A 13,055-nucleotide genomic window follows, 5' to 3' on the forward strand; every position below is an offset into this window, starting at 1 on the left:
CTAATTAAATGCAACATAATTTCTTTTTGGATGCTGTTGTCCTGAGTGAACAATAATGCGGAGATTCATGGTTGTGTTTACGGAACATGGCAAACAATTCTGTATTTAAATCACTAATTATCCTATGCCTATAGATATCCTTACTGAATGCAGCACTCTGGCATCTTATTGGGTGAAACAATTTCTTTTTTAGCCCCATGAAACAAGTTTTGAAAAGCTCAGTTGATCTATAAATCCAAACAATCACCAGTTTCACCAGCTGTAGTTTAAAACAAAATACTGGAAATCTGCTGTGCCTAATATCCCTGCTTTAACAGGAAACAACTAGTCCCCCTTTGTTATGATGTCAAACTAGAGGTGTACCTACCTCACACTAAATAAGTAGATAGATAAATAAATAATGAACGGCTAGGCTTCACTTAGAAATAAAGAAATTTATCTCTTCTATACCTTGAGTGAAGTTTATGCTAGCAAACAAGAAATGAATTTGACTCTATAAACAGTGCTGTCAGATACTGGCACACATACCCAAAGGAAGAACAGAGATCTGCTTAGCTTTGTCTTTCTGTATTCCAACCCAGTGCATAGCTCAGTAGAGGAGCACTGCTCTGGGACTTACACGACGTAACATTTGTTGATGGATCTGGCATTAGCTTGATTGATAACTCCAAGCTAGCTTTATCCTCTGCTTCTACATCTGTCTAATCGAGATATACATCTCTTTATGCCTAACCTCATCGGAGCAGCGCTCTGAGTGCGGCAAGGAATGCCCCAGTAGTGGGCTGTTCCCAGGCCAGGCGTAGCGTACGGGTTCAGCACTGGACAGCTCCGAGCCCCACTTGGCAGCCCCGGCCCTGCAAGGCCCCTCCGCCTGCAGCATGGTCGGTACCGGCGCGTACACAAACACTGAAGCAAGAACTGAGTCGTCCTGGAAATCAGTATTCAGACTCTTATCATCAAGTGAGAGATGACAGAAATTTCCGATTCTCTAAAAGTGATCTTTATTAACGTTTATCGATTGCAATCAAATTCTACCAAGACCCTCAACATCCCTAGCACACACAGAAACATTGCCCTAAAAACATCTTCCAGTCACTGGAACTATAATTTTCAGCCTCCCTCCCATTCCATTCTCTAAAAACCTAAGCCTCTCACTGCCCAGTTCCAGTGACTACAACTGCCTCTACCTCAATCTCCTTTTTGGGTTCAAGCTCTCCGACTGCTACAACTTGAAGAGAAAGGCAGGGAGGACAATAAACAAATTCTAGAAGGCAGTGCCGAAATGAACTTCTGAACAGCCAAGCAAACTCAGGGAAGGAAGGATGAAGACAGGTCTCCAAGCTAAAAAGTACATACAAACTATTCACAGAATATGCTGCGCAGTTTCACATGGAATTTGTATACACAGCTGGATTTCCTGACTAGGCAGTTTAAAACCACCCTGCACAGACAGACAAGTGCCACTGCCTCTATCAATCCCAGCACCAGTCAGAAATCAACTGTATGCCGTGATCTATTGAAACCTTTTTTCAAAAACCAATCTGAATATAGTTACTGTAACTGTAATTTATAATAAAGTATTTTTCTATCTGCCCAGGAGAAAGCAATCAGTGAAGTGGATTTATGACATCAAGTTCATTAAGAGGACAGCTACAATCACAGAATTAATTGATGCCCCTTATACCCATTTAATGAGAATGATTTTCTGTTAGCCTGGATTACAAACCAAACTATAGAAGTGACAGACAAAGACCAACCAACTCCCTGCCAAAACCTCCATCCAGTAGCTTAGTAATTTATCTGTAAAGTGAATTTTGAATCCTATCTTGGCCTTGAAACGCATTAGAAGTTAGATGTTCAGTCCAAATGCATTTAGCTGCCAACCCACAGCAGAAAATCCACCAGTGATAACTGCTGGAGTTACCTGCCTGGTGACACACTAACAGAGTTACAACTTGGTAACCCGGCAGGAATAAGCCCCTATGCAAAGCTAGCACAGAGTTAAATATCAGAAGTACAGAAATCCACACTTGAAGTAGCAGCATTACCTTAACTTTGTTCTGTTTCAACTCCACTTTGTTGTTTTGTTTGAAATCTGTAACGTGTGTGTTTTGTAGACTGTAGAAGTTTGATTTTCAGGAAGTTTGATTCTTCCTGGGACTTTGATGGAGCTGGCCAGACACCTGACCCTTCAGCCTTTTCCAATTACACAGTGTCCTCCAAAAGCCAAAGTTTAATCTAACTGCTCTTTCATGTACAGTTGTTCTTTGTCTAAGAGAACAGGAAGATGATGAATATGAGAATCAAACCCAGGCCTCACGAAAGTCTTTGAGAATTTTGTCATGAGCTTCAACATAACCAAGACTTCACTACAGCTCTTTTAGATTAATCTCATTTTTGGTTACACAGGGAAAGACATAATCAAACATCTGTTTATTCAGGGGCTGCTACCTAAAAGAAAAGAGTTTTCATATCCTAGATGTAATATTTGACCTCCATTTCCCTTATGAAGTCCTAGCTGCTGAAAAAGCAGCTCAGTTGCCTGACCCCAATCTCAGACAGTCTCATATTTTATCCTCAAAAAATGCACACATTATTGAAGACTGAAACAGGCTGAAACTGTACATTTCTGGCCTCCTGGTTAAAACCATCAATGTAGAGCAAACAGCTAAATATCTCAAACAAAAAAGAAGGGCAATAATCTCCTTGATGTTCAAAACACAGTATCATAACTAAGCTTTCCCTTTCGGCACTTGAAAATAGCAAGCCTAATTATCTCAACCCTAAGCCTAGACAATTTACCTGAAATAAATCTGATATTATTTACTCATGGAAACTTGAACCTGATAACAGTTGTTACAGACACATCCAAACTCAGCCTCCTGAGACTATTTTTAATCCACCCATTTTCTATCACACCAACATGGTTTGACATGACACATGGCTCATTTGTGACGGGCTTTTTCCCCCCTTTTTTTCCTTTTAAAGGAGTAAATTTTGATAAATACATAACCAAAATCTATCCCACTACTGAGTGCCAGGACTTGATTTGCTGGGCTTTTTCTGCTCCTCCTCTCCCCACAGGTGCTGACACTGCAATATATCAAAACTTGCTCTTCCACTGTTTTTATTCTTTTAACCACTGATCGAGAAGCAAAATATTTCTCTTTTGTCCTTGCAAAGGTGCAGAATGCTCTTCACATCAATGTATTTCCTACAATTCCCATTGAAACTCTTAAAGCATACATTCCCCATCCAGAAAAGTAACAGAAGACTCGCTTCCCAGGAATCTGACAAAAGTACAGATTAAATTTGTAATAAAGTGAGCCCCTATGGACAACAAATTCTATAAAATGGTGGGGTAGGGAAACAGTAAAATACAAGAATAGTTACTTAAAAAAAAAAAAACTATAAAACATCTTAGTGAAAACTTTATCATGGATATTATTTGTGACTGCAGCCTACAGAAAGTGAAGAAAATATTCAAGTTGTTATTTGAGACATGAAATACAGAAACTACACACTGGTTTTCCGGTGACCTATTTAGTTTTGGAGTCTTGGGTAATTCCTAGGGAACCTGGATAAGTGTCAGTTAATTACAAAAAGCTGGCTCTCTGTACCTTCCAAGTTAATTATTCTGACAAAAATGCCATTACTTTTCTCCTTGTCCACTGCAGAAGGAAAGTGTGAAGTTTGAGAAGGGCATTTTTAATAAGCATATCTGTTTGGAAGAAAATGATAATGAGTTACACATGGACAGTCTTATGTTCTGCTATTCTTTTAAACTTCATTCAGGTACATCTCAGCTCTACTTTTCAATCACATTTACATGCCAGCCTTGTCCCTCTGTTGAGTAAGAACTGGGGTAAGAGACAACCTATTCTAAGAGTTTCTGGGTAGTTATAAAGCACATTTCAACTCTGTTGTACTTCTGTCCACTGGAATCCATACACACTATCTTCCCCTTCAATTAAACCTTAAGGTGGGCTTGGAATGATAAATCTCATGAGAAATAAGCCTGAGCTGCCTGTGTCCCATCACATAACCCCATCACTTTACTGACCAAGTGTATCCATTACCCAGCAAGTAGATGTTGAAGTGCACTGTAATCTTCTGTATGATTATCTTCACTGCTACGTAATTAGCAGGGCCTGAATGGTTTCTCAAGGAATGTACGTATTGAATGTGCTGATTACTGAATCACAGAAAAAAACTGTGCTTAGGTTCAAAGTGAAGAAAGTAGAAAACGTGATGTTCTGGTAATAAATTGTTAGCACAAAAATACTTCATTCCACCTGTAGACCTAAATACAACATAGAAAAATAAAATGCAATCCCAAACAATGATCTAGCATTATCAGGTGGTATCTGAAAAATGGTTGAATCTTTGGCAGCAAGATCACATTGAAGGCAGGTATCTAATAGGAAAGAGATAGCAGAAGGAACATAGTCTATATAAACGAACTGTTAGCTTAAAAATCCCAAAGGATCAGAGGATCCTTGGGTACCACAGGTCAGGTTCCACCACTCTAGAAGCTGCATGGGTAGGCAGCAAGACAACCATCTGCAAGGGGCTTTAAACTTAATGAACAGGCAGAAGTGATACAAGACTGCAGGGCCTCTAGAATCAACAAATCCAGGTTCTTTCATTACAGTTTACTAATCATGACCTTTTTTGTTAAAATACAAGCTACATATTGAAACTGAAGAGCTCATTAAGATAGGTTTTTAAAACAAAACTATGGGTGGACTAATATTTTCGTCAAAAATTATCTACTTATTTATCTCAGCTTCACACTAAGCAGATTTTGCTGTACCTCTCTTCTGAAGCAAATCTACTCTTAGGCAATTAGTTTTGACAAGTAACCTAATACAGCAAAAAAAGCTCTTTTCCCCTGTGATGCTGGAAGGCCTTTGTTTCACCAACTCCAGAAAATTTCTTTCTTGAATTTCATTGATCCAAAGCGCTCATAACATCTGTAATTAAGTATTCTCTCCTATAAATTGTACAATTTTATGTCTTCAACAGAAGCAGAAATCTTTCATTTTATACACTCCTACAATATATTTGATCTCCTCAGAGTAGCATTACTTTCATTACTTAGAATAACTCTGCAAATCAATGAAAGTACACAGGTTTTCCTTCTCATCTATTTCAAGCTGAGCTGTCAGGACCCCGAATAAATTCATGTTAGCTCTCAATTCCATGACCTTCTACTTTGTACTTCTAAATTTCATTTCATTTCTATTACTTGAGTTCCCAAGGTCTTCCAATTCTGCCTGCTTGGTATTCCAACCCTTCTCAGTACTGGTCATGTTTTCCAACATTCTGTTATCAAGTTTCACTACCACATTTTCAATTTAGAGCTAAACAAATCAGACAAAGGTAAGCACAACAGGGAAAGCAGTGAGGAAGTGTGAAGAGCCAGCCCGAAATCCAGCAATCCATCAGTGACACGGCTAAGAGCTGGGGGACCTGTATTCTTCTTCCAGGCTTGCATTTGCTTTACCACCTCATTCTGCACTTCAGAGCAGGCGTGAGGAGAAACTCATAGGCTCAGAAAGGTGATGTACATAAATAACTGACAAAATTGTCTCTTCAGTGGATTGTATCAGTGGATGTTAATCTATGACCCCCCCTGAGAAATCTGGCATCTAATGTAATCTACTTTATATATAACTATTCACAATGCTGATAGTTATATATACCTATCCAAAATAATTCTGAGAAACATAGACACACAGATGATGACATTTCACACCTTGCTTCTTAGACATGCACAGTCTCAAAACATCTCCAGGCACATAATGCATGGTGGTTTTAACATGAGAGCCTGGACTCAAACTCTTTAAGCAATAAAATTTAGAGAAAGAGCTTAGTTAATGCTCAGAACGTGGTCTGGCAGCCTGCCATGCATGAGCATGCACTGAAACCAGAGTTCATGCCAAGATTCTTAGCTTTCAACTTCACAGAAATTCCTTCTATAGTTTATACTAGATATCGTCCAAGTTCATTTAACTTTTTTCGTCCTTTCTGCAGTTTAATTCAAAGCTAGTTGAACTTATTACCTTTTTATAGATAAGCATTAATAATATAATAGTTATAAGTCCAAGTAGAAGTAATAGAATTAGTCTGTTCATATAATTTTGATTAAAGACAGGCCTAGCACTAAGAGGACACTTATTCCATGTCTCCTGTGCCAAACCTCTGTGGACACAATGATAAGCTGCTCTGTGACCTATTACAATTACCTGTATGGCTACTCACATAATAAATGTTTTCTGAGGCTTATAGGAATTCACTTTACATTCAGGTGTGGAATTTGTGCTTAAGATCCTCTTAAGCCAAAGGATCTTTCTCAACAGATTTGACTGAAAGATCAAGGCCTTAATATTTGTGCTCATGATATCAAAAGGTCTAATTTGATCCTCATATCCCTGATATCTGCTTTCCCAAGCCTGAAATCTGTACAAAGGAAATAGCTGCAAGTCCTTCCAACCTTGCTTATTTTTCCTCCTTTTCTAGCAATAACTATACTGAATTAGATACTTACTAAACTAGACCTAGTCAGTTACTCAAGTAAATAGCAAGCCACATTCTGCAATAATATTGGATTAGGTGAATAATACAGTTCAGAGGAAGAGAAATACTATTCTCCCCAGCTATAAAATAGGAATTAAGACAAAGCTAGGATTTTGTCAACGGTCACATAGAAAGTCCATGGCAGACAAGGAAAACGGGGCAGAAAACAGACAGGAATATCAAGTTCAGATGGTACTGAAAGCCTATTAGTACATTAGAAATTTAGACAATCATTGATACTAGACAGGACACAAGATTTTCCACAGCATGTGCTTCACAACAGATCAGTCACACTGGTCTCAACATACATTTACAGGCTCTGCTGTTCTTAAAAATGGAGCACTTGAACATACTACAAATTGTATTCAAATCATGTAAAAAGATTGTATTGTATTGTTTTAAACAGATCTCTCGAGGCCTTTTGGAAGTGTTGACAGGTCATCATTTCACACTATTAAATTCAGACAGACTTAAAAATTTAGCCTGATTATGTGGATGTAATGCAGACATCAAATGAGGTGTACTTCTGTGCTCTCTTTTCCCAGAAGAGTAATGACTGCTGGGCCATTAAGTGCAACTACCATGCTGTCCTCACCCAAAAGAAATATGGGTCATAGTAAAAAAAAAAAAAAAGAGATCAATAGCCGTCTTCTCAAATGAGGCCATATTGGACCACAGCTCAATAAGGCTGGCCAACCAATTGATTTTGAAAAGAACTGAAAAAGTTCAGAGAAGACCAATTTAAAATTTTATAATCAATTATATTTCATCTGTTAAAATATTATCAAGTACTGCAACATTATGATAGATTTATAGGCACATGTGTATGCAGATGTTTACGCTGCATGCACGTAGAGTTTAAAGTCACCACATCCAAACCAGTCAAACCTTAGCTCCATATGCACAAGTGTTTCTTTTACTGTACATAAAGACACAGTTATGTAAGTATTTGTGCAATTTTATTTATACAACACAACAACAATTCAGAAAGCTACCGAAGGTAATCATGACAATGACTGCAACCTTGCTTTTGCTGATTTACAGGGTACGAACAAAGCCACCTGCTCTGCAGTAGCTGTAGTGTCAGACCCCAGAAGGATTTAACTGAAACACTACTTCTATACTCCAGCCTCCTGTGCAAAGCCTATATCAAGAACGTCATCTAGTAACAATCTATGGTATGTATAGCTACAGTTTGAGAACTAAGGGAAGATGGGAAGACAGCTTCCCTGTAATTCAACAATCAGGAATGAAATGCTAGTCTATCTATCCTATGCACACCGGTCAATGCCGTTACGCTGCATTTCACCAGGCAGTCTTTTAACAAATGTTTTAACAATCTATCTCCAACAACATCACCATGAAGCAAGGACCAATTTTCTTCTAATGACATGCAAGAAGTGTGCTGTCTCTGCTATACCTATTACCTTGGCAGCAGCTCTACCCATGCATGTCATCATCTGTGGACACAGAACCTCTCAGAAGATTATGATACAATAAATTACTTTGGTTGAAGGCAAGTTATTATGAGCTTAATTACATGTGCAAGCTTTTTATATTTTCACTTTGGAAAAAGCTTAGCAGGAGGTTATTGGTAGTCTCTGTTAATTTGCCCCATAAAATATTTAATGGGTAATCATATGCATTGGTAGCATGCTAGCTTTGAAGTAATTAAATAGAACCATAAAGATGGCTGGGTAGAAAGATACCTAAACTTAACATGAACTCTCTACCATTTGCTTTTGCTTGGCAGAGGACTGGTGAAGAGGTTTTGGGGTTTTCTTCCTACAGAAAAAAATCATTTTATGAGGAAAAAGTTTTGAGGCTTTACAGTTCTGGTTAGTGTTTTCAGAAAGCCTAAAAAAGCATTTTCAGTTCTGAAACCTTAAAACATGACAGAGGTAATCTTCACAAACATCTTCCCCAGGAAGAGGAATCATTTCTCTGACAATTGCACTTGGGAGATTGGGGGAAGAGGACGAGAAATTGCAAGGCCTCCAGGTTTCAAAAAAGAAGAACTTTAAGCTCAATAAGTGTGATTAATACAAGGCCTCAGTTTGAAAGACTATTGAAAGATGTCCCTTGCTATACATTTGTCCCTTGCCATAAATCTGTCCCTAGTTAAAAGTGTTTTCAGATTAATTTGTCAGGCCTTCATTCAACGTACCATTTTCAAGTGCTGCTGAATTCAAGTTGTACATAGAAATTAACAAGTGAAATCCTTAACCTGCACTCCTCAGGAGTGTAAACCAGATATTGACAGAGATTCCCTTGCCGCCTCTTAAAAAATCTATGAAACCATATTAACTGTAAAAATCCCCTTAATAAAATAGTAGTTACTGCACAAGCACAAGCTTTTCCAGATACCTATTATATGAGAACTTCAGTCAACCCAGTAGGTAGATGTCATCTCAGTGACTGCACACAAATATACATTCTGATGTATCTGTTGATACCATTCTTAAGGCCCTACTTTGTTACACTGAGATTGAGGGCAGCACGATTTCTCAGACACAGACGTGACTGCAACTAGAGAAAAACAGAGAATAAGCTAGGCAGAGATAGGTCATATTTAATACTCTGACTTCTTTGCAAGGCAAGATACACTGTTTACACCACAGAAACAAATGCATAACACCAAAGCTTCCTAACAAACGAACTCTCACTAGGACTGCTGACCAGCTCTACTCTCTGCTTTCCCAGTGTCACACTGCAGCCACAGTGCACAAATCCCATGCAATAAAGAACACTTAACCTCCGTGCGCTCATGATTAATGCTATGAGCAATGATTCCTTTACTCAGTTTTCCGCAGACCTAAGCAGGGGTTTCTGTCTGCGCTCTAAGACAGCTTTTCAACATACAGACAACACAGCCCTCACCAGGAGCACCGTAAATGTTACATTTGCCATGAGCATTGAATTTCCTTTCCCCCAGTCCCGGTCTTAATGTACACAACTGTATCTAAACTAGGGGAATTCAAGAATTAATTTTAAGCTTAAGTGATCTGCTTTGTACAGATACAAGTCATAACATATCTTGAAGATGCCCCTGTTTTCCAGGCTGGAAAAAACCCGAGTCAAAGCATTGCTTCCTCCAACCCTATACCAAAGATCTCCATGAGCAGAATTGACAATAAAATGTTTTCCACCAGATTTGCAGGCAAAACGAGCTTCCCTGTTTACCACCTTGTGGCCTGAAGTGGTAACTATTCCTTTCTTACACACACACCGCTTCATCATTTTACATTTAAGTGCCTTGTTTAGCAGCAACACAGAAACTTTGGTCAAAGTTCCTCCTCAAAGGAGGCCATATGCTCTCAGTGAGACTGACACGGGCCCGAACTGCCCCAATCCATGGGGTAATCGAGAACGTTTGGCTTCCAAACAGCTCTGAGCATTCCCCATACAAGCAGCAACCGGTTGCCCAAGCCGCAACCCTCTACCCACCGCTTCTAAAAGCCAACAGCCACCCATCCAAACGATGCTGCGCTCAAACGAAACGAACAAGAAGCATGCGGTAAACGAAGTACTTACATCCCTGAATTTGTTCCAGTACTTGTCTCTATCATACTGCGAAACGGTGCTCAGCCATTTGTCGTTGTCCAGGAAATTGCCATGATTGCTGCTACTCGTGATGATTTCAGGATGCCGGCTCTCCACTTGCAGGAAGCACCAGGCAGCGATCACCAGCACCCCCGACATCTGCAGGGAGAGGAGCGGAGCGGGCAGGGAAGTTCAGAGCAGACCCAAGCTCAGGCTCGTCTCCCCTCACGCCCCTCGCCAACTTCTGCCTGCGGAGCTGCCCAGACCCGCCCAGCCCGGAGGGGCGGGAGCAGCAACACCGGTACAACAATGAAGGTAAAACCGGCCACCTGCGGCCAGGCAAAAACCAGGCACGGTAAAGCAGCGCTGGGGAACCTCAGCGCAGCCTCCCGGCCAGCGCTGCCTGCGCGAAGTTTGGCTGCGAGGGCGGAGAAGAAGCCCTTACCTCCAGGCAGTGCCACCGGCCGGGGCTGCGAGCACCGTGCGCTCCTCTTCCTCCTCCTTCCCGTCCTTTGTGCGGGTCGGAGCGGCACCGAGCCCCGCGGAGGCTCCTTCGGCGGCTCCGGCTGTGCCGTGTGTGTGTGCGCGGAGAGGCGGGCGGGCGGCAGCGGCCGAGGTCTGGCTCCATCTACCTGCGGCGCGGAGGCAGCGCAGGGGCGGAGCGCGCTCGAGCGCCCGCCTGAGGGAGAGGCATCTGTAACGGTCCCTCTAACGGTCGCTTTAACGGTCATTCTAACGGTCGCTCTAACGGTCGCTGTGTGAGCTGAAGGCGCCGCGGGGCCGGGGCACGTTGTGTGTCTGTGAGGAATGGTGGGATCGCCCCTTCGGAGAGGGGGCTTCGCTACTGCTGCAGCCTGAGGAGTTACAGAGCTGTAAAACCGGCTGTAAAAACATGAAAACACCAAAGAACGTCAACTTTTATAAGCCCTAGGAGAACGTAGAATCAGAGAATCACAGCATAGTTTGGGTTAGAAGGGGCCTTAAAGCTCATCCAGCTCCAATCGCTGCCACAGGCAGGGGCCCCTTCCACTGGAGCAGCTTGCTCCAAGCCCCTGTGTCCAACCTGGCCTTGAGCACTGCCAGGGATGGGGCAGCCACAGCTTCTCTGGGCACCCTCCGCCAGCGCCTCAGCACCCTCCAATAAGGATGTTTTCCGTAGTATCTAATCTAAATCTGCTCTTCGTCACTTAAAAACTATTTCCCATTGTCATATCACTGTCTGCCCTTGTCAAAAGCTCCTCTCCAGATTTCTTGCGGGCCCCTTTAGGCATTGGAAACTACCCAATAATATGACTGCCTTGAGTCAATGGTTTTACTATTTACAAAAGTAAGGACATTCCAAAGGCGCAGAAGTCATCCCAGGTTTCACCATTCCTTTTGACAAGGAGGTCTCCTCCCTTGGCCAACCCATCCCATGCTATGGAGGAGTTTCTGCACCATGAAGTGAGGCACTGCCCAGGCCACCAGAGGGGTGCCGGGGAAAGACATCTTCCATTTTAAAAACAGGAAGGAGGCAGATGAGGGGAGCTACATAGAATCATAGAACAGTTAGGGTTGGAAAGGACCTTAAGAACATCTAGTTCCAACCCTCCTGCCATGGACAGGGACACCTCCCACTCAGTACTGGTCTGGGAATGAGGGGGAAAGGATTCTCCAGTGAGAAAAGGGAAGATCTACATTGTCAACTGAGGAGGGGGGAAACAGGGCTGGGCAATTTCACACACCACGTTTTCCAGACAGACACATCAGATATTCCTTTAGTAACACAGAAAAGGGTCACATTTATTCAGTTTTTACTGCTGTATCTGAGCACTGAATTCAATATATAGTTCTGCTCCTAGATCTGATTTTAAATACAGTTCCTAAATACCGCATAACCACATAAAAGCCTTTGGGACTGGAGAAAACAATGAGGTTCTATTAATTTTCATACCAGAGAACAAGCACATTTGCACGTAAGCACCCTGCATTGTTTTCTCTGCTTGGTGTGCATAGAATCTAATGAAAGCTACAGGCCAACAGGAGGGCAAACTATAACCCAATAAAAGCAACAAAGAGAAGAAATCCAAACCAAAGCCCTGCAGATTTGGATGTAAATCTGGATCCAAATGCCCTGTTCCATCTTCCCTTCTATACTGGGCTATCCCATTCTTCTGGTGGTGGTCCAGGGTAGTTATTCCTCTCAAATACCTCGCAGCTGTGCATGGATGTTCCTATGAAACTGTTAGCTTCAGTGACAAATAAGGTTTCTTTAGCTTCTACCTGTCAGTGTGAGTGAACACCAACTTCCTCCTTTCTTACTTAGATTAACAGAGTATTGTGCAGTTTATTCTGTATGGGCCTTTTCTGTAAGGCTTTTAACAACAGAAAATTTGTCTTCTCTGCACAGGTATTAAAGATCTTGCACCATCTTCAATCTCACAGTTAAGAGATTTCCCTTGTGAGCTTACAGAAATCTATTGCCGTTCAGCTGTATGCAGCTCCATTTGACTCGTGTTTCACCCCAGACATTGCTGCATTTCAGCACTGCCATGCACAAACCCCATTACCTGCTAAGTATGGGAGGATTTTTATGCACAAGGAACTACATCAGTGCTGCCACTTTTGCATAGAGGCACTGATGCTTTCTTGATCCCGCTGGAGGTCAGACCAATTTAATCACCCCTTGACCATTCAACTCATGAATTGCCAGGCCAGGCTGGCAAAAAGCAGCAGAACATTGTTTCCCCCAAACCCCATAGGAGTTCTACCCATTACATATGTATAGCAGCAGTTAGTTCACCCCTGTGAAACACACTTATTAGCACCATAAACCAGGTTCAGTACTTCAGTGGCTTCAGTAGACTTTGTTCGGTGTGAAGCAGGCTGATATGCTTGCCAGTCAAAGACCTGAATGATAAATTACAGAAACATTGTTGTAAAGTGACTAC

General features: G+C 41.6%; 1 protein-coding gene across 1 annotated transcript in view; it reads right to left on the minus strand.

The window, feature by feature from the left end:
- Positions 1-10,804, minus strand: part of SPOCK1 (SPARC (osteonectin), cwcv and kazal like domains proteoglycan 1) — a 288,927-nt gene extending 278,123 nt beyond the window's left edge. Inside the window, exons 1-2 of the mRNA XM_065690170.1 lie at positions 10,571-10,804; positions 10,117-10,284 (exon numbers count right to left, since the gene is read on the minus strand). Coding sequence (XP_065546242.1) covers positions 10,117-10,284; positions 10,571-10,753 — 351 coding nt within the window. The 5' untranslated portion in view covers positions 10,754-10,804. The remainder of the gene's footprint in view (positions 1-10,116; positions 10,285-10,570) is intronic.
- Positions 10,805-13,055: the final 2,251 nt, after the last annotated feature.

The sequence above is a fragment of the Lathamus discolor genome, chromosome 10 (genome assembly GCF_037157495.1).
Source record: "Lathamus discolor isolate bLatDis1 chromosome 10, bLatDis1.hap1, whole genome shotgun sequence".
Classification (NCBI taxonomy): Eukaryota; Metazoa; Chordata; class Aves; order Psittaciformes; family Psittacidae; genus Lathamus; species Lathamus discolor.